The following is a 22,559-nucleotide window of genomic DNA, read 5'->3' on the forward strand; positions in this document are numbered from 1 at the left end:
AGATTACTGTTAAAAATGTGATGAAAGTACGCACATGGGATTAGTCCTTCAGGAGAGAAACATGCATTTCTCCTGTTGGCAGGAGTTGATTTTTCTTTTAAGTTAAAAGGATGATGTACTACAGTGCTTCCTCCACAAGGCTTAAGAACTGAATTTGTCTTTTTATTACTGTGATCAAATCTAATGTATTTGATATTAAAGAAATGGAAACTTAGCTAACTTTCTAAAATATATGATTAAAATCATGTCTGGATCCAGAAACGTCAAAAGCCTTTTTACTGAAGAATATATATATATATATATATATATATATATATATATATATATATATATATTTACTGCCAAATTTTATATCTTCCTAAATATATGACTTAATAGGCATGTAACGGTGACTTTAAATGATCATGTTGCTATTTGTCCCTTCTCCTCCAACATCTTTTCACCCAAAAGTTCCAATGATTTTTCATGTTTTTCTTCAGGTAATGATGTTATGGTGATAAGCAATGACAAATTCCCACATGTGTACTCTCTTATATTAAAAAAATTAAAATTGTCCATGTGCAATCCTAGGCCAAGGGGAGAGAAATGTATACAGTTGTGAATGACTGATATCTTGACTTTGAGGCAGATTATTTTGGAAATAAATTATATTAAAATGGGCTGTGCTCCTGAATTAAAAGGGCTTTTGTAAGAGGTGTGCTTATAGTACATTTGTTTATCAAGGTGATGGTCAAAACTACAGAAGGGTTTGAAATTCCTAACCATTGGAAATTACAGAAAAGCTAATTACAAGTTGGGATAGGTTTCTCCCCCCCCCCCACCCCCGCCCTAAGCCACAGTTTCCTCATCTGTAAAATGGAGATAATACCAGCTTTCATGGAATTGCTGTGAGGATTGACACAATAACATATGTAAAGTGGGGTAGGTGCTCAACACGCAATAGGAAATCGATCATGCTCACTTTCATTACTCGAAAAGACAAAATATTTCTAGAACATTGTCATTACTGGTTATCACTTTTCTAAAGAAAGAAGACTGACACCATTTTCTTGACTCACTGAAAGGCAAGTGGCATTAAGTGTCAAATAACCCAGCACAGAATTAAGGTGGGAGGCCCTACATATATTACCAGATGCTATTTCTTTTTCAATGTATTTACATAGGACAGAGGTTTGGGGAAAATTAATATGATGCCTTGTTATGAAAATTTCCATCAAAGTCAGGAGTTCTTTTATTCATATAAATAAAATCAATCCATTAATGAAAACTACATCCGGCAGCAGGAATTCTCTCATTTGTTGGTGGTGGGAATGCAAAATGGTACAGCCACTTTGGAAGGCAGTTTGGCAGTTTCTTACAAATCTGAACATAGTCTTACCCCATGATTCAGCAGTCAACAATCCTTGGTATTTACGTGAATGAGCTGAAAACTTATGACCACACAAAAACCTACACATGAATGTTTATAGCAGCTTTATTCATTATTGCCAAAGCTTAGAAACAGTCAAGATGTCCTGCAATAGGTGAGTGGATAAACATACCAATACATCCATATACTGGAATATTATTCAGCGATGAAAAGTAGTAAACTATCAAGTCATAAAAAGACACGGAAGGAACCTAAATGCAGAGTACTAAGCCAGAGAAGCCACTCTGAAAAGAACACATGTATGTTTCCAACTATTTGACCTTCTGGAACAGGCAAAACCATAGAGACAACAGAAAGATCAGGGTTGGAGAAGGGAAAGATGGCTAAGTAGATCACAGAAAATGTTTAGGGCAATGAAGCTACTCTGTATGGTTGTAATGGTGGACACAAGATATTTGTGAAAATCTGTAGAATTGTACAACTCAAAGAATGAACTCTAATGTAAACTGTGAAGCTTAGTTAATAACAATGTATCAATACTGGCTCATCAGTTATTAAAAAAAATGCACCACACCAATGGAAGATGTTAATAACAAGGAAAACTAAGTGGGTGGAATATATGAGAACATCTTTACTTTCTATTCAATTTTTCTGTAGCCTAGAACTGCTCGAAAAAAGTCTGTCAATTAAAAAAAAAAATGCATCCCATGTATTGTTCATTTTGCCTACAACTCCATTGAGTTTACTGTTTCTATTTACTTCCAGGAATAGAAGTTACACAACAGGATGTCTGCAATATGGTCATGGAGAACACTGTTTAGAAACCATACCTTTCCTAAAACTGTAAATGACCTCAATATAATGTCAGTCACCATACTACTCTCTTACATATACCACACCTTACTGAGGAAAACAGTATCACCATGTAGACACTAAAATGTGTGCGAGTATTTATGTATCCATTTAATTGAAGTATGTTGCTCTTACTTGGAATTGGTTGAAAAAATTGATCTCGTTGGTTGTCCTCACTGGTGGTTGCATTTATAGCTGTTAAAACAATAAATTGGTGTTATGGTAAACAAAATTCACTTACTAAAATTATTGTGTGTGTAGATGTGTGTGGATACTATATACAGTTCATTCTCATTTTTCATGGTAGTCGTGGTAGTTAAGTCACGTAAGCACTGAATTAAATGGATACTGAACCATCATCATTCCTAAGGGAAATACAGGGTTAGGTTCTTATGAGCCTCTGGTCATATAAGCTTGTTTTTGACCCAGTAGGCTTGTTTTATGTATGTTTCTGTTTAGAGACACTTTATTTAGTATAGATGGCTGATTGATTATACTTCCCTGGTGGCTCAGGAGGTAAAGAATCCACCTGCAATGAGGGAGACCCAGATTTCATCCCTGGGTTGGGAAGATCTTCTGGAGAAGGGAATGGAAACCCACTCCAGTATTCTTGCCTGGGAAATCCCATGGACAGAGGAGCCTGGTGGGCTACAGTCTGACTCATTAACATTGAGCTCACAATCAATAGCATTATAACTCACACCTGTATGAAGCTTATATAATACACACATTTTTCTTCCTGAGGTACATAACAGCCTTCTCCTGTTTAGGAACCAAACAGCATCGTAATACTATACTTGGAGGGCATTTAAAATAGCAAAATTGCCAGCAGAAAGCACAAAAATGCAAAACACCTTACACTAAACAGACCACAAAAAAGATATTTTGTTTACAGCATGAGAGCTGAAAAAAGAAGGCCTTTGTTATACTTCAGCTGGAAACAAGAGCTTCACACAATTAAATATATTTTGCTACTCTGTGTGTCCATCAATGACTGTGAAAGTTCTGCAAGTATTGATGTGGAGAGTTCCAAAGAAATTTTAAATGTGGGTAAATTCACAAATACAGAATCCTCAAATGAGGATCCACAAACATGGCATATAATTCACATAATGCATGCATGTATGTGTGTGATACATGAATTATATTTTATGCATGTATGCACTTATTGATAATATACATGTTATATGTATACATGCATATACACAAATGCTATGTGTGTGATTTATACATGAATGCAGGTACAATTATGATTCACACATTACTTCTGTGCATGCAAATATTTTGATATATACTTTGCATTCACGCATGCATCCCCATGCATACACATACTGCCCCAAATACAAAGAGGGATACTATTGAGCAAGAGCCTTATTTAACATTTTCAATCATAAATAAATTAAACGGCTAGATTGTAACATCTGTAGGAGAGCGAAACTTTTGGTGAGAGGATCGGAAAATGCGTGACACCCGACCAACTTTCTGGGTCTGTGTTGCATTTGCTATTACACCTGATGATGGCGGCGAAATGCTGACATGTTAATTCTTAGGATTAGAAAACTTTACACTGATCTCGGCTTTCTTACAGAAGACTTTAGAAAACCAAAACATTTTCCCAGCTACCTAACTACTATGAGTTTACCTTTAGCTAACATTGTCCAAAATGCAGGCTCATTTGGACTCTGGGTTCCTTCTGTTTAAAAAACAAAATAGAACAGGATAACAAAATAAGGTAATTTGACTTTAGCAAAATTCTGATAGAATGTTCATTTTTTTATGTTAGTCTAGTCATGTAGCAGTTACACCTTGAGTTCCTGCCATGTGGCAGACCCTGCGGGTGGCATTTAAAGTTACAGAAATGAACAAGATACAGGTCTTATGTCTAAGGAACACACTCTTACTTTGAGAGGCAGACAGACAAGAATCACTGTTCATCACACTGCAGGAGAATGAGGGCGTTCATAGCAACGCACAGGTGGTATGCACAGAAGGATCTAATTCACTTTCAAAAGCCGGAAACACTTCACGAGGGAGGCCAGGCTCTCATAAAGGCTCACAGGACTAGGAATTGTTTGCCAGATAAACTATGTGAGAGAGAGGTCCTTCCACGGTGAGCAAACGCAGCTGTTATGAGCAGGTTCAGGCAGTCTGGTGTGGAGAATATGGGTGGGGAATGCGACCAGAAATGAGACTGGCAAGTTCTTCAATGGTCAGATCACTTCAGACTCGAATGCCTGGTTAAGAAGTTAGAATATGACCCCAAACCAAGCAGTAAGTTACTGGTGGTATTTAAGAAGGGGCATACCAGGATGATAAGATTTCTATTTCAAAATATTACTCTAATATGTTTATTCAAGAAAGTGAATAACCATATTAAAAGAGTCATGAGAAATATACTTGGATTGTATGAACTGGAGAATATAGGGTTTCATGTAATGTCAGTTCACTGTCTTCAGTTAGACCACTCCTCTTTCAAGACCTTAGAGAAAAGCCATCCTGAGTTGTTATGATTTCACAAGTACGTTATAAGAAACAGTACTGTCAGAAAAGTAAAATGATAATTTTGATTTTGTAAACTCTAGCTCTAAACTCTCCACTAATATTCTTAGGAAATGCTAAAAATCAACTCTAAGCAGAGTTAAGTTTATTTATCAAGTATGTGATTGTTAAAATTATTACTCTAATTAAAAAAAATTATATTAAAATGTATTAAATATATTTATATAAATGTATATTTATACACACATGATACTTTATATAAATATATATTTAATATAAATATAACTAATACATTTTACTACAATCAGGTTGTATTTTGAAAAGAGTTCATTTCCTATCCTAGATTTTTACCATTTAAAAGATTTTAGAGTGATTTTAAATTGTAGTAGTATGAATTCTTTAAGTATGTTATCAATTTATGAAATAGAGTAATGAAAGTTAAATTTTTAAGTCATATAATGACATGCTCCAGGTCTGACTACAATGTTGTAAGTTTAATACTGTTAGTAGTTTCTCCAAAAGGTTCTTTACTTTCTTCATGGCTGACTTCTTCAGGAGGTGCCGTCGTAGTTGTTTCATTGAAGAGTTTATCTAGGAAAAGGGATAATGGATTATCGGTATATAAAAATATTGACTCAACATTTGTATTTAGGTATTTTTTAAGCTAAAAAATAGAACAAAGGAAAGGAGAGAGAAAAACAACAATAACAACAACAACAAAACCAAAGAGAACGCTGCTGACATTTTCCTGAGATACCGTAAAGGAGGGGAAAGAAGAAGCCACTGAAGAATGATGTCTGTACAGTAAGAGGTTGCCTGAGGTGGGGTTGATATGCCTATAATTTGTAAGAGAGGAGGAACTGGGAGTGTGGGGCTACATGCTTCCTTTGGCACTGAGGACGCTCTACTGGGTGAGGTACACTGGCTTCACGTGGTTTTCCAGGCTTTGAAGTAATATTATCAACCTAGGACAACTTGGTTGCTGGTTCAGTGTGATGACATGAAAGAGGGAGGTAGCAAGCGTGTCCTGGTAAGCTGGAAACATATGGTGTTAACCGCGCAAATCAGTTTGGGTGATTAAAATTTGGGGTTACAGCTCAAGGATTTGCAGGCCTAATTTAGGCTATATCTCAGTCTATAACGCGTCCATCTGGAGGTATGTAAGAGTTAATTTGGGAGAAATTGTGACTGGAGGGCTTCCCTGGTAGCTCAGCTGGTAAAGAATCTGCCTGCAATGCAGGAGACTCCGGTTCGATTCCTGGGTCAGGAAGATGCCCTGGAGAAGGGAAAGCCTACCCACTCCAGTATTCTGGCATGGAGAATTCCATGGACTATACAGTCCATGGGGTCACAAAGAGTCAGACATGACTGAGTGACTTTCACTTTTACTTTTCACTTTGTGACTGGAGGACCATTTATTTTTCTCCCTATGAAGTTGGCAATTTCAGTTAACTTTGCTTCAGACAGGAATGGATGAAGTGCCATATGAATTATAGGCAATCCCACTCTAGGAAGATTTCTACTGAGCCTACAGACAACATTATTATAGGTAACATGTTGAAAAGAAAGGATGGAAAAAAATAATCCATTACCACAGTTGACATGGACTCAGGCAGGGCTGGAATGACTGGGATGTAATCCTTAAATGCTGCTTTGCAACCCCCACTTGATTTGAGAGAAACATGTCTGGATTGCCTCACTACTGCCTGTCCTCATCATTTTAGGAACTAGAAGAATAATTAGCCAAAATTATTCTGGAGATTACCATCCCCTTGGGGAGCTTGCTCCTCCAGAATGTCCCCACCACTCAACAAGTCTCTGTTAGAGCCCCAGTGAAAATGGCAAAAATTTCTTATCCCAATCCAACTTTGACAATCCTCTGGGGACTTGAATTTTGGGAAGATAAGATAGGGTTTTGAAAACTCTTCCATGGGTGCTGTGGTCATTGATAATCCATCACCCGAAGGGAATTTTAGGTACCTGGCCTGTTGAAGACACAGTTGAAGATGTTGTCTGCTGTATGCAAACAAAATAGCCATCAGAGATCTGTCTAAATTAACGTGTGCCCTCGAAATGTCCCTATGTCATATTTATGTGTCAAGTTTTGGAATTGCTCAAAATGTTCCATTATTGTCAAGAAGCTTTATTAATTATTAGGCATTGCTGAGTCTGAATTTTCCTAATATTAAATATTGTCATAGTCAGAAACATTCTCTCTTGCCCTATTTACTTTCATCCTCTTTTCCTTGTCTTCTTGGGTTTCATACACATGAGCTATTGATGCTTTAAGGTGAAGGATGTAGTATATATACTTTAGAGACTTGTAATGGCCTCCAAAGTGACATGCTGACAACATTTCCTCATTTCCTCTATCAGTAGTTATACTTGGTAGAAAGATGCAAAAAGAAATAATATTTGGAGCTGAAAGCACAAAATAGAAAAGTAAAAACGTGGTTTAAGAAAAAAACAATCTTCTGGAGTCCTAAATTTAGTTGTTTTCTTTTTCTTTCCACTCAAACCAAAAATATGAGGCTAAGAAATGTAAAAATATTTTTGCCTTCTGAATTTACCAGTGCAATGGCTATGGTGGAGTCTCCTTATTTTACGAATTAAGACTCCCTGATGATATTAGCTCCACTGAGAAACCCACGTAAGATGGTAGGTGTTGCAAGAGGGCATCAGAGGGCAGACACACTGAAACCATAATCACAGAAAACTAGTCAATCTAATCACACTAGGACCACAGCTTTGTCTAACTCAATGAAAATAAGCCATGCCTGTGGGGCAACCCAAGACGGGCGGGTCATGGTGGAGAGGTCTGACAGAATGTGGTCCACTGGAGAAGGGAATGGCAAACCACTTCAGTATTCTTGCCTTGAGAACCCCATGAACAGTATGAAAAGGCAAAATGATAGGATACTGAAAGAGGAACTCCCCAGGTCAGGAGATGCCCAATATGCTACTGGAGATCAGTGGAGAAATAACTCCAGAAAGAATGAAGGATGGAGCCAAAGCAAAAACAATACCCAGTTGTGGATGTGACTGGTGATAGAAGCAAGGTCTCTGATGCTGTAAAGAGCAATATTGCATAGGAACCCAGAGTGTCAGGTCCATGAATCAAGGCAAATTGGAAGTGGTCAAATAGATGACAAGAGTGAACGTTGACATTCTAGGAATCAGCAAACTAAAATGGACTGGAATGGGTGAATTTAACTCAGATGACCATTACATCTACTACTGCGGGAAGGGATCCCTCAGAAGAAATGGAGTAGCCATCATGGTCAACAAAAGAGTCCAAAATGCAGTACTTGGATGCAATCTCAAAAACAACAGAATGATCTCTGTTCATTTCCACGGCAAGGCAAGCCATTCAGTATCACAGTAATCCAAGTCTATGCCCCAACCAGGAACACTGAAGAAGCTGAAGTCGAACAGTTCTATGAAGACCTACAAGACCTTTTGGAACTAACAGCCCAAAAAGATGTCCTTTTCATTATAGAGGACTGGAATACAAAAGTAGGAAGTCAAGAAACACCTGGAGTAAAAGGCAAATATGGCCTTGGAATACGGAATGAAGCAGGGCAAAGGCTAATAGAGTTTGGCCAAGAGAACACACTGGTCATAGCAAACACCCTCTTCCAACAACACAAGAGAAGACTCTACACATGGACATCACCAGATGGTCAACATCGAAATCAGATTGATTATATTCGTTGCAGCCAAAGATGGAGAAGCTCTATACAGTCAGCAAAAACAAGACCAGGAGCTGACTGTGGCTCAGATCATGAACTCCTTATTGCCAAATTCAGACTTAAATAGAAGAAAGTAGGGAAAACCACTACACCATTCAGATATGACCTAAATCAAATCCCTTATGATTATACAGTGGAACTGAGAAATAGATTTAAGGGACTAGATCTGATAGATAGAGTGCCTGATGAACTAAGGATGGAGGTTCGTGACATTGCACAGGAGAGAGGGATCAAGACCACCCACATGGAAAAGAAATGCAGAAAAGCAAAATGGCTGTCTGAGGACTTACAAATAGCTGTGAAAAGAAGAGAAGTGAAAAGCAAAGGAGAAAAGGAAAGATATAAGCATCTGAATGCAGAGTTCCAAAGAATAGCAAGAAGAGATAAGAAAGCCTTCCTCAGCGATCAGTGCAAAGAAACAGAGGAGAAGAACAGAATGGGAAAGACTAGAGATCTCTTCAAGAAAATTAGAGATACCAAGGGAACATTTAATGCAAAGATGGGCTCGATAAAGGACAGAAATGGTATGGACCTAACAGAAGCAGAAAATATTAAAGAAGAGATGGCAAGAATACACAGAAGAACTGTACAAAAAAGATCTTCATGACCCAGATAATCACGATGGTGTGGTCACTCAGCTAGAGCCAGACATCCTGGAATGTCAAGTCAAGTGGGCCTTAGAAAGCATCACTACGAACAAAGCTAGTGGAAGTGATGGAATTCCAGTTGAGCTATTTCAAATCCTGAAGGATGATGCTGTGAAAGTGCTGCACTCAATATGCTAGCAAATTTGGAAAACTCAGCAGTGGCCACAGGACTGGAAAAGGTCAATTTTCATTCCAATCCCAAAGAAAGGCAATGCCAAAGAATGCTCAAACTATTGCACAATTGCACTCATCTCACATGCTAGTAAAGTAATGCTCAAAATTCCCCAAGCCAGGCTTCAGCAATACGTGAAACCATGAACTTCCAGATGTTCAAGCTGGTTTTAGTAAAGGCAGAGGAACTAGGGATCAAATTGCCAACATCCGCTGGATCACGGAAAAAGCAAGAGAGTTCCAGAAAAACATCTATTTCTGCTTTATTGACTATGCCAAAGCCTTTGACTGTGTAGATCACAATAAACTGTAGAAAATTCTGAAAGAGATGGGAATACCAGACCACCTGACCTGCCTCTTGAGAAACCTATACGCAGGTCAGAAAGCAACAGTTAGAATTGGACATGGAACAATAGACTGGTTCCAAATAGGAAAAGGAGTACATCAAGGCTGTATATTGTCACCCTGCTTATTTAACTTGTATGCAGAATACATCATGAGAAACACTGGGCTGGAAGGAGCACAAGCTGGAATCAAGATTGCCGGGAGAAATATCAATAACCTCAGATATGCAGATGACACTACCCTTATGGCAGAAAGTGAAGAGGAACTCAAAAGCCTCTTGATGAAAGTGAAAGAGGAGAGTGAAAAAGTTGGCTTAAAGCTCAACATTCATAAAACGAAGATCATGGCATCTGGTCCCATCACTTCATGGGAAATAGATGGGGAAACAGTGTCAGACTTTATTTTGGGGGGCTCCAAAATCACTGCAGATGGTGATTGCAGCCATGAAATTAAAAGATGCTTACTCCTTGGAAGAAAAGTTATGACCAACCTAGATAGCATATTCAAAAGCCGAGACATTACTTTGCCAACAAAGGTCCGTCTAGTGAAGGCTAAGGTTTTCCTGCGGTCATGTATGGATGTGAGAATTGGACTGTGAAGAAGGCTGAGCGCCGAAGAATTGATGCTTTTGAACTGTGGTGTTGGAGAAGACTCTTGAGAGTCCCTTGGACTACAAGGAGTCCAGCCAGTCCATTCTGAAGGAGATCAGCCCTGGGATTTCTTTGGAAGGAATGATGCTAAAGCTGAAATTCCAGTACTCTGGCCACCTCATGAGAAGAGTTGACTCATTGGAAAAGACTCTAATGCTGGGAGGGATTGAGGGCAGAAGGAGAAGAGGACGACAGATGGCTGGGTGGCATCACTGACTCGATGGACGTGAGTCTGTGTGAACTCCAGGAGTTGGTGATGGACAGGGAGGCCTGGCGTGCTGCGATTCATGGGGTTGGAAAGAGTCGGACACGACTGAGTGACTGAACTGAACTGAAGACCTCTATCCTACCCAATAGTCTGCAGTGCTAGTTTGAAATCTTGCTTTAAGTGTTTTTCCTATTTGCAGTGCTGCCTTTCAGTACTTACAGTTTCTCATAGAAAAATTCAGATCAGTTGTTGCTCTCACGGATATTTCAGACTGTGTGCCATTTGGATTTTGTGTTGTGAAGACATCTGAAAACGTAAGATCAAAACTTTTCAGCAGCTAGGTAAGTCACTTCTTGTTCCTTTTACATTTTTTTCTCACCTGAATTTTTTCCTAAAACATATACATTAATTCTAAAAAAAGAATAATAAAGTATTTGAGACATTCTTCAGCTACAAAATAACAAGTGGAGCAAGGGTCAAAAATAAAATTCATGGGGGAAAAAACCAAACTAGTATCCTTATGCTAAATGGTTCTTTCTGAAAAGAAACTATTAAGGAAATGACAAAAAACATATACAAGTGCATAATGGGTGTGAAGGAGGTTTGCAGATGTGTAATATCATTACTGTTTGTATTAACATTGTTAGATTTTAGCCAGGTAAGAAGCATTCACTTGCCCTTGAACCTTCTGCTAGACTGTAATAGTTCAGCTTAAATAGCACATATTTCAATAACAATCACAACCTCCCAAATGGATTCACATTTACATATGCACATAATGAATCCCGCTCTTAAAGAGCTGTCAGTAAGGCTGGTTGTAATTTAAAACTAACGGATGTATCTATTCAGTCAGAGTCAAAGTGAGATGGATCAAGATGCCAAACTGAACATACATACACAGATCTCCTCTTTCCAAAATCTCATGAAATGAAAGAAAAATTTACACGCATGAATGTGTATGTGTGTTTAGTATAGACATATATATCCATTTCCCCCAACACACAGACACAGACACAGACACAGACACAGACACACACACACACACACACACACGCACACACACACAGAGTCATTAATTTTGAAAAATTTCTGAGGTAGATCTATGGAGAAATAGAAGAAAATCATAGGTCAATATTTAATGCTATGAGTTATCAGAGTATAAAAACTAAAACATTGTGGATCTTTGCAGGGAAAGGCAGATCAAAGAAACAATGAAAAGGTATTAATAACAACTGACCCAATTTCAAATGGAATTGAGATTATATTAAATGTGAGTTTTATATCAGTAGGGAATTAGTGTTAGACAACTGGCAATCCTCCTCAAAAAATGTAAAGTTTTATGACTATTTTACACCATATACAAAAATCATTGAATTTAAGACCTAAGAGTTTTAATAAAAATATGAAGTTATTCAAAAAATTGGAAACTAATTTAATATCTTGGATTGGTTAAGGCCTACCTAAACAAAATACAGTGTGAAGACGCTGTAAAGAAATTGATTAATCAGAATTGATCTTATAAAATTTTAAATTTTCTCTGTGATTAGAATATGTAAACAGGTTTAAAGGTGAGTGACAGTCTGGGAGAAAATACTTGTTACTTTTACCATAGAGAAAAGATCGAATATACTAAATATAAAAAAGAGCCCTTACAAATAAATAAAAATACAATCTAATAGAAAAAATGGGCCAAGGATATGAACAGGTAAATCACAAAAGTAGAAATAAAAATGCCCAATAAATATAAAGAAACATTCTCAGCTTCACAAGTAATCAGAGTGCAAATTAAAGCAGTAATGAAAATTCTCACTTATTCACAAAACACGATTAACATTATTCAGCATATGTGACATTATGGAGCATTCTTGATAGATGTGTTTTAGAGCACAATTTGGTGTTACTTATCAATATTTTAAAGATTTATCCTTGATTCAGAAATTTCAGTACTTGGTATCTGTCCAAAGAGAGATACCCTCAAGTGTGCATGAGAACAATGTACAAGAGAAAAAAACTGCATATAATCTAATTCTTTAACAAGACAGTGGATTAATTATGGAAAATCATTTCATAGAGTACTATAGATCCATTAAAAATAATGAGGTATACATGAAAAAAGCTCCAGAGTTCTTCAATGAGAAAAAGCATGTCATAATACAATTTTTTAGTATAGTCCCATTTATGTTATGAGTGTGTGTGTGTGTGTGTGTGTGTGTGTGTGTGTGTAAGAAAGATTTTTTAATCAAAGTAATCATCAGGCTTTTGGTTTATTTAATCTCTGGGAATTAAAAATAGAGAAACATCCTGAAAAGGAAACAACTGCATCAGTTTGCAGTCGATGCATAGTAGAGGTAGCCTGTGTTGGATAGATTGGACACCACTCCTGACACTGCTTCTTTGTCGCTATGAAACCTGGCAATTGACCTCTCTGAGCATCAGGGAGTTTTTTCACCTACAAAAGAGGATAGTGATTCATCAAAGAAAGAATAGAAATACAACTTATGTACTAATTATAGTTTTCAAAGTACTTGAATATGTGTATATATGTATATCTTCACTGCATTTCTCTCTCTCTTTTTTTTTTTTTTGGCTAATATTATTAAAAATTCCAGTACAGTTAGATTTAATCAAGAGGGTTTTTATGAACTTTTCATATTTTAGAATGGTGGACCTTATAAGGACATGGAAAGCTTGTATGAAGAAAGGTGAATAAATTGAAGTTTAGCAGATCTTCCAAACATCTCAAAGTCATCTTGTTATGGGTTGAATTTTGTTTGCCCCAAAAAGCTATGCTGAAGTCTTCACCTTCAGCGCTGCAGAATGTGACCTAATTTGAAAATTGAGTCGTTGACAATTTAACTAGTTAAGATGAAGTCACATGGGAGTAGGTGAGCTCCTAAACAAAAACAGTGTCCTTATTGAGAAGAGGGAAATTTGGACATAGAGACACAGGAAGAGCTTGTGAAGACAGAGGCAGACTGGAGTTCTGCTGCCAAGGAGTTCCTGGAGTTCCTGGGGTTCCTGGGGCTGCAAGAAGCTGGGAGGTGCAAGGGAAGGTAGTCTTTTAGAGTCTGGGCCACGTCCGTGGCTTGTTAGGAACTGGGCTTCACAGCAGGACATGAGTGGCAGGTGAGCAAGGCTTCATTCATCTGTATTTGCAGCTGCTCCCCATGGCTCACATTACTGCCTGAGCCCTGCCTCCTATCAGATCAGAGGAGGCATAATAAACGTAATGTGCTTGAACCTTTCAGAAACCATCCCTCCACCACACCATCCATGGAAACATTGTCTTCCATGAAACTGGTCCCTAGTGCCAAAACGTTTCGGGACCACTGCCCTAGAGGCTTGAAGAGAGGATGGTGTGACCAAAACTTTGATTTTGGATCTCTGGCTTCTGTGAGAACTGTGAGAGAATAGATTTCTTTTGCTTTGAGTCCCCTAGTTTGTGGTACTTTATTTCAAGAAGCTCTAGGAAACTGACACACATCTCCAAATAAATTTTGCTTATCTCACCACAGAATTAGTTCAATTGTTACTAATGTGAATAAATAACCACACTGCTAGGATAAATCCTATATTAATTATAGACAGTTACCAAATCTTATTAAACTTCATAATATCTCATGGAAAAAGTTGAAGAAAATAAGAATTCCATTACATATACCAAGACATCTACAAGGTAAATTAAAATTAAATAGGAAATAAAATGATTATAGAAATTTTAGAGCTTATAAATCAAATCAGTCTAATCCTCTTTTGCATATGTATTGCCATTAACTTGGAAAACTTACACTGTTTTACATCTTTATAAGAATCGCCAGTTTTCTCAGGAGTATGCTCCTTATTTTCTTCTTCCATTGTATGGGGATGTTCAGCCATGGGATGTTCAGCCATGGGCTGTTCAGTCATGGGATGTTCAGCCATGGGATGTTCAGTCATGGGATGTTCAGCCATGGGATGTTCAGCCATGGGATGTTCAGCCATGGGATGTTCAGTCATGGGATGTTCAGCCATGGGATGTTCAGCCACGGGATGTTCAGGCACTGGCTGCTCAGGTATGGGCGTCATCTCATGCTCTGAAAAAAAGCATGACCAGAGGTCATATTTCTAACAGTGCACTTTATATCACCCTAGAGAAAATTGCCATGGACTGTTGGAGAGGATGTGGAGAAAAGAGGGCCGTCCTATACTATTGGTGGGAATGTAAATTGATACAGCCACCATGGAGAACAGAAATGGAAGTTCTTCAAAAGACTAAAAACAGAGTTGCCATATGATCCAGCAATCCCACTCCTGGGCGTATACCAAGATGAAACTTTTAATTCAGAAAGATGCATGGACCCTATGCTCATAGCAGCACTGCTTACAATAGCCAAGACATGGCAACAGCCTAAATGTGCTTTGAGAGATGGATAAAGAAGATATGGTGTATATATACATACACAATGAAATACCAAGTAGCCATAAAAAAGGATGATATAATGCCATTTGCAGCAACATGGATGAACCTAGAGATTCTAATACTAAGTGAAGTAAGTCAGAAAGAATAAGACAAACACCGTATGATATCGCTTGTATGTGGACTCTAAAATCTGACACAAATGAGCACATCTATGAAACAGACACAGAGAACAAATTTGTGGTTGCCAAGGGGGAGAGGGTGGAGAGGGAAGGACTGGGGGTTTCAGATTAGCAGATGCGAACTATTATATACAGGATGAAAAACAACAAGCTCCCCCTGTATAGCACAGGGAACAGTCTTCAATATCCTATGATAAACTTAATGGAAAAGAATATGAAAAAGAATATATGTGCATAACTGAGTCACTTGGCTGTTGAGCAGAAATTAACACAACATTGTAAATCAATTATACTTCAATTAAATGTTTAAAAAATTGCCATGGACCAGTTTTCTAGGATAACGGGTCAAGTTTCTTATCTGCTATTTGAGTGAAAATTTGAAATGATTACTCACCTTCATAAGGGGGATCTATACCACTAATCTCTGGGGTGAAAACCCCAGATAAAAAAATAAACAATATAAAATTCATTGGGAAACAGCGTGATTTATCCAGTGATCTACTGTGTCTCGGAGTTTCCCTTCTGTTGCCCAGCAGGTCCTGTAACTAGCGAGGACAAGATGATGTCACTGCCAGATGGAGGTCAGAATGCTGGAGAAGAATTTCCAAACACTTTGTGACTCAGCCTCATGACCTTACCTTAGGTCAGGTGATGGTTTTGGGGATCTTTTTTTAAAAAAATAACCCATTATAAGATTTTCTTTGAATAACAAGAGGTGTGCTCTCATGAAATAATATAAATCACTCGTCCCTGGATTTTAAAGAATCATTAATATTGTTGATAGTAAGACAACAGACCTTTTTGGTTTTCAGAGCTTTTATAATACTGTATGTTCTTTTGAATAACCATACAACATCTGTTAAAAAAAACTAATAAGATGCCAAGATTCAATCCTAATGCCCTGCTAACTCTGGTTCTTGGGCTATCTTAACTATAACTCTTTAGGAGGGAGTTTTTTTGAAACATTTTTTGGGGGGATTTTAAGACCTATGTTATTTATGAAATATATTTGTTTTGTTAAAAACACTTTTAAAAATGAAACCCATCTTTTACCTCACATACAGACTGAGAAAATTATCAGTCAGAAGAGTATTTAGGCTTAAATAATATTAACATATATTTCTCTTATAATAACTCAATTAATAAGCAATAATGGCAAGAAATCAAATGGACAATACCACCAATATTGCTCTTCATACTAAAGGATCAACTAACGTCCCCTCCCTCAATTCTAATTATTATTGATGAATAGCCTCTCAGCTCTAGAGAATATCCGCAGCTAAAAAGACACAAGCGTCAGGAGAAAGGGGGCATGAGTTTAAAAAGGCTTGAAAGTTTTTTCAGTATAATGAAGGCTCACAAATGAGGTTCAGCCAGTGTGATCTCGACTGGGCATATCTGAGGAAGAAAAGAGTGAATTCGTTAGGAGTCTAAATTGTTTAAGAGAGTGAGGGGAAGCAGAGAGGAATTATCCTAAAGGAAAAGATGGTCAGGTTCAGTCTTGGTGAACCAAAGGAAAATGGTTCTGTGTATAGCACTCTTTCTTTAAGCCCTCCAGCCCATTTTTCCGTGGGTGCAAGGGAGGTGGAAAAGAGACGAGAGTAAAGCGCTGTCAGGTAACTAGTTAAGATGAAGTCATACTAAAGCAGTGTGGGTCCCTAATACATGATTGGTACTGTTATTTACTAATTTTTTAAAGGCATGGGGTGGGGAATGGTGGTAGTTTTCTGGTTACCCAGTGCTTAGGACTCTGGGCTTCCATTGCTGGGGACACAGGCTTAACACCAGGTCAGGAGACTAAGATCCTGCACACCACTGGCACGACCCCAAAATAATAATAATAGAGAATTTTTAAAAGGCAGAGATGAACACAGACACAGACATCCACACAAACGGAGAATGCCATGTGAAGATGAAGGCAGAGACGGGGATGATGCAGCAAAAATCAAGGAACACCAAAGACTGCCAGGAAACCACCAAGAGCCAGGAGACAGAAGGGACCAACCCTACTAACAGCTTGGTCTCAGACATCTAGACCCAAGAACTGTGGGTTCAAAAGAACATACAGTATTGTAAACGCTTCACAAACCAGAAAGGTCTTGTCTCTTCTTACCATCAATGATATTAATGGTTCTTTAAAATCCAAGGACCAATCATTCTCATTATTTCATGAAAACATATCTCAACAAATCTCTTGTCTAAGCAGCTCAGTTTGTGGGACTTCATTACGGCAGCTCTAGCAAATTAATACCAGATAAACTCTGGGTTCTTGGGACAAGATTATGGAAACAGTGAATTTGTCCTCACTGGATATCATCATTTTAGGCCACAGTTAGCCTTTCCAATATTTTATTACTCAATTAGAGTAGAGGCTTCTCTTTTTTAAAAAGTGTATATTTATGTTTTACCTATTAAACTATATTTTAAGTCTTTGAAGTATGCCCTAAGGAGGATCCATTGCTAATACCAAAGATGTGATTAGATATACTTTCTAATCTGTGCTTTTACTTTGTTTTTGTTTCTTGATCATGTCTGCTGTGTCTTCTCCCCCAGGAACATGGGCCAGGACAAAGGAGGAATATATCTGGGTCATCACTCCACCTCTTCCTACATATGTGATCATGAGCAAATCGTCTTTCCAACCCTGAATTTGATCCTCTGGAAAATGAGTAAATTATATATCACATCAGGTAGATAATTGAGTCATTTCCTGGACTGAATGTATTTCCTGAATTTATTTACTTCATAAAGAATTTATTTACTTTCTCTACAGATAATTTTTCTTCATGCCTAAAAGGATTAGCACTGGTGAGATTTTCATATACACAGCTTTTTAAGAGGCACAGCAAACAAGGAAATATAAATAGAACAAGTAATGAAGTAAAAGACACGCAAACATTAAGAAATGAGACAATCTTGTAAAATGACCCAAAGCAGTTATATTTTAAAGAACGTCAGCTGAGTCACCCTAATCTTTGAGAGAATCTATTAAATGCAGATAGTTCCACAAGGCACGCATTAGTTGTTGCAGTCCATGAACAGAAGCCTCACAGCTTGCTTAAAATATTAATTTGAATATTATTTTCCTTAAATCTGAATAGCAAGCTTACACACAACATCAAATAAAACAAATGATTGGTTATATCACTGCAATTTTGAAAACCCAGGAACAATGAACTGAGCTTTATAAGAACAGTCAGAGAACTGAGGTTCTCTTTAACAGGCTTTCTCAAACTAAACAGCAGTTACCACTTCAGGATTATTCATTTTCAAAGAACTAAGATCTTTCAAAATACAGGAAAGTTCTTTTGAACAGAATGTAATCTCTTTCCTCTCTTTGTGGGACTGTCAAGAATTTATTGGAGAAGGCAATGGCACCCCACTCCAGTACTCTTGCCTGGAAAATCCCGTGGATGGAGGAGCCTGGTGGGCTGCAGTCCGTGGGATCGCTAAGAGTCGGACATGACTGAGCGACTTCACTTTCACATTTCACTTTCATGCATTGGAGAAGGAAATGGCAACCCACTCCAGTGTTCTTGCCTAGAGAATCCCAGGGACGGGGAGCCTGGTGGGATGCCGTCTCTGGGGTCGCACACAGTTGGACACGACTGAAGTGACTTAGCAGCAGCAGCAAGAATTTATAGGGCCTTCTGGGTTAAGTGAGAACCTTGATTGCCAACATGTGCTTCGTGTATCATTTTGAGTATCCGAGCTTTTTTTCTTTTTCTCCTAAGTCCAAATCCTTTTTATTTACATTCTTTTATTTTACTTTTTCTTAAGCTAAAGTGTTTTATTAGCTTCTAGATAAATAGAAACATTGAAGTAAGAGCATTTTACTAACATGGCGACTCTTGTAGTAAAACAGAACTATTTGTTGATGTTCAAACCTTGAGTTAAAAACCAGATCTTTCATTCACAGCTTAATAGAAGAGGAAGATTGCATGGGATCTGGCCAGGCTGAGGATGTTTAATGAGGTTGCTCTTCAAAAACTGCCACTTAACCTAAGTCTTAGGAGGTTGCTAATTACTAGCTATCCAAAGATTCAGAATAACAGGATGGATGCATTAGGACAGAGGGATAAGAACATTGAAGTTGCTAAGCAAAGAGCAGAAAAACTGCTTTATGGTGGAGTCTGGAAGTTTAACATTTCAAAGCTGATCAGTACTGTGTAATAATGAGCTCCAAAGGGCCTGGCATCATCAGATCACTAAATTGGATTAGAAGGGAAGAACAACACTGGCTCTGGGATGTAAATTAAGTAAAATGAGAGACCACGATGCCCTGTCTGTGTGTCCAGAGATGCTCCCTAGGACATGTAAGACTTGGCATTGAGAGGAATTGTGGGAAATTAGTGCCCTGGTTTTCCATGAATGAGGGGGAGTGTTGTTGTTTAGTTGCTAAGTTGACTCCTTTGCGACCCCATGGACTGTATCCCGACAGGCTCCTCTATCCATGGGAGTTCCCAGGCAAGAATCCTGGCCTAGGTTGCCATTTCCTCCTCCAGGGGATCTTTCCAACCCAGGGATTGAACCCACATCTCCTGCACTGGCAGGTGGGTTCCTTACCACTGAGTCACCCAGGAGGCCCAGAGGGCAGGTGTATAAATAAATGTCGCTCAGTCGTGTCTGACTCTTTGTGACCCCATAGACTGTAGCCTACCAGGTTCCTCCGTCCATGGGATTTTCCAGGCAACAATACTGGAGTGGGTTGCCATTTCCTTCTCCAGGCGATCTTCCCGACCCAGGGATCAAACCCAGGTCTCCCACACTGTAGGCAGACACTTTACAGTCTGAGCCACCGGGGAAGTCAGAGGGCAGGTGTAGAGAATGACAAAAAGATGACAGTGGTGGGTGGGGTGGTAGAGAGTTGTATGGCTAAATGGTGTAAACCTAGGAGGGTAGATGGTTTTTGAGAGCAGAAAAGTCAAGATATTGAAACAGCAAGAATCCAACCACATCTCAAGGCATCGATATACACTTGGGTACATGAGATGTAGCAGAAGGGGTTCTAGAAAGTTGCAAGGAAGAGCCAGACCTTGGTGAGATGTTTTACTTATGCTGAATTCAGATGCTCCATTTATAATTTAACATTATAATATAAGCATTCTCATACACTTAATTTTAATGTCTGTATAACATCCAATTCAGTGAATATTCATTACTATTTTGGGTCATTTACCTTACTCTTAGTTAGGTTTCCAGTTTTGCTTATTATACACAATAAAGTAATGAGCATATTTATGGCTAAAGTTTTTTCAGCATTTATAGTGATTTCATTTAGGATAGTTTCCTAAAAAAAAGAATTTCTACCTTAAAGCTTATGAACATTTTCCAGGCTCTTGATATTCACTGTTCCACACTCATCTTGGATTTTCCCAGCCCCAGCTAAGAAAGCAACCATTACCTCTAAGAATTCCTGGTTCCTTCTAGCAGAGAATAATATCCACATTCTAGATGGGTTCATTGAATCAGAACACCACTGACGTCAGGTCCTGTTAGTGGACAGAGACAGGAATGCAGTGTGTGGTGCAACAGCACACCTCTGTGTGTAATAAATGCATGCGTGTGTGTGTGCGTGTGTGTGTGTGTGTGCATGTGTGTGTATACGCACGTGCATGTGCTAAGTCACTTCGGTTGTATCTGACTCTTTGCCACCCTTCGGACTGCATTACAGGTCCAAAAGGCCCTACTGGAGTGAAAAGAGGTAACCTCAGACACTCGTATGTCAGCAAGACTAGCTCACCTATCAGCTGGCTTTCAGTGAGCTGGGAGCCGGATACCCAGTTCAGTGAGAGGGCAGGACAAGTATGTGTGTGCATGCTGAGTCACTTCAGTCGTGTCCAACTCTTTGCGACCCTATGGACTGTAGGCCTGCCAGGCTCCTCTGTCCATGGGATTCTTCTGGCAAGAATACTGGAATGGTAAGAATACTGTGCCCTCCTCCAGGGGATCTTCCCAGCCCAGGGATCAAACCCAAGTCTCCAGTCAAGAACAATGGAGTGGGTTGCCATCGCCTTCTCCAAGTGACACCTAGGAAGCCCCATATATGTATATATACACACACATATTTACATTTAGGTTTATTTCTATAGGTATCTATATCAAAAACATGGGTTCAAATAGTTACCTTTGATTTTAGGCCAACCAGTTTACGTATTTGTAACCCCCTTCTTTGATGGTGAGAAACCTCACTTCCATTATGCTTAATGGAGTATATTTACTTGTTTGATTAACCACCCCCGTCCCTACCATACTGTAAAACCAGCCTTCCATTGCCGCTGCCTCTCTCTCCCTGCAGAAATGCTCTTTGCAACCCCCTTAGGCTCTGACACCCTCTACCAGCCTGCCCTCTCAGATAAATGACCTCCTCACCCCATGGGCCTCATGGGAGGCAGCCTTCCTACACAGATGCCTGCCTCATTCCACCTGCGCTCCAGTAACCTGAGCCAGGCCACCCCTTTCCCACCCTCCTGACCCTGATTCTGTTCCAACATTCTGCACTGACCATTCCTTTTCCTACTTGGAGACCCTTCTCATTCAGCTGAGACACCTGAGCTCTGACACCCCACCCTGGGCCACATGGCTCTCTCCACCCAGCCCTAGCACAGATCCTATTGTGAGTGACCCTACCTAAGGCTTTGGGATGGGAATTTTCAGGAAGATAAAGGGGGAGGTGACAATGCAGTCACTTTTAATTTAGTGGACTCGGAAACATTCAGAACTTCTGAACAGTGTGGTCTCATTCTTTCTTCTCAATGATCACCCTTGCCCCAAATCCTGCTCTAATGCCTTTCTCTCCCAGCTCATGTCTTCTCATTCAACTCAAAGTGATGATCCACATTCTCATCTTCTAAAAGGACACACACACAAGCCGAAGTCCAAAGACACCAGAATGAATGAAACTTAGAGGCCTCTAAACACACATTGAAGTTAAATGTCCTTTTTTTTTTGGAGTAGGGATAAACTAATTTAAATAAGAAATGACATTTAACTTCAGTGTATGTTTAGGGGCCTCTAAGTTTCATTCATTCTGGTGTCTTTGCTCTTACACTTAAATCTATGGTGTAAGCTTCCCTGGTAGCTCAACTGGTAAAGAATCTGCCTGCAGTGAAGGAGACACTGGTTTGATTCCTGGGTCAGGAAGATCCACTGGAGAAGGGATAACTACCCACTCCGGTATTCCTGGGCTTCTCTGGTGGCTCAGCTGGTAAAGAATATGCCTGCAATGAGGGACACCTGGGTTCGATCCCTGGGTTGGGAAGATCCCCTGGAGAAGGGAACGGCTACCTACTCTAGTATTCTGGCTTAGAGGATTCCACGGACTGTATAGCCCGTGGGGTCGCAAAGAGTCGACACAACTGAGCGACTTTCACTCACTATGGTGTAAAGTGTAGATTAGTAAATATTCTATAAAGACCAAATGGTAAATATTTAGGTGCTTTTACTATACCTGTATACAGGTGCTATTTAGTGCTATAAGGCAAGAAA

At 39.0% G+C, this 22,559-nt stretch overlaps 1 protein-coding gene across 2 annotated transcripts in view; it reads right to left on the reverse strand.

Moving 5' to 3' along the window:
- EQTN (equatorin) overlaps positions 1 to 22,559 on the reverse strand; it is a 29,960-nt gene that overhangs the window by 1,513 nt on the left and 5,888 nt on the right. Inside the window, exons 2-6 of one of the 2 annotated variants that reach the window (XM_027964594.3) lie at positions 14,282 to 14,566; positions 10,713 to 10,799; positions 5,252 to 5,311; positions 3,864 to 3,914; positions 2,357 to 2,416 (exon numbers count right to left, since the gene is read on the reverse strand). In XM_027964594.3, the coding sequence (XP_027820395.1) occupies positions 2,357 to 2,416; positions 3,864 to 3,914; positions 5,252 to 5,311; positions 10,713 to 10,799; positions 14,282 to 14,558 (535 nt within the window). In that variant the 5' untranslated portion in view covers positions 14,559 to 14,566. Of the gene's footprint in view, positions 1 to 2,356; positions 2,417 to 3,863; positions 3,915 to 5,251; positions 5,312 to 10,712; positions 10,800 to 14,281; positions 14,834 to 22,559 lie in introns of those variants that run through there. The other variant, XM_060411023.1, reaches the window with a different exon arrangement.

Source organism: Ovis aries, chromosome 2 (assembly GCF_016772045.2).
Source record: "Ovis aries strain OAR_USU_Benz2616 breed Rambouillet chromosome 2, ARS-UI_Ramb_v3.0, whole genome shotgun sequence".
Lineage (NCBI taxonomy): Eukaryota > Metazoa > Chordata > Mammalia > Artiodactyla > Bovidae > Ovis > Ovis aries.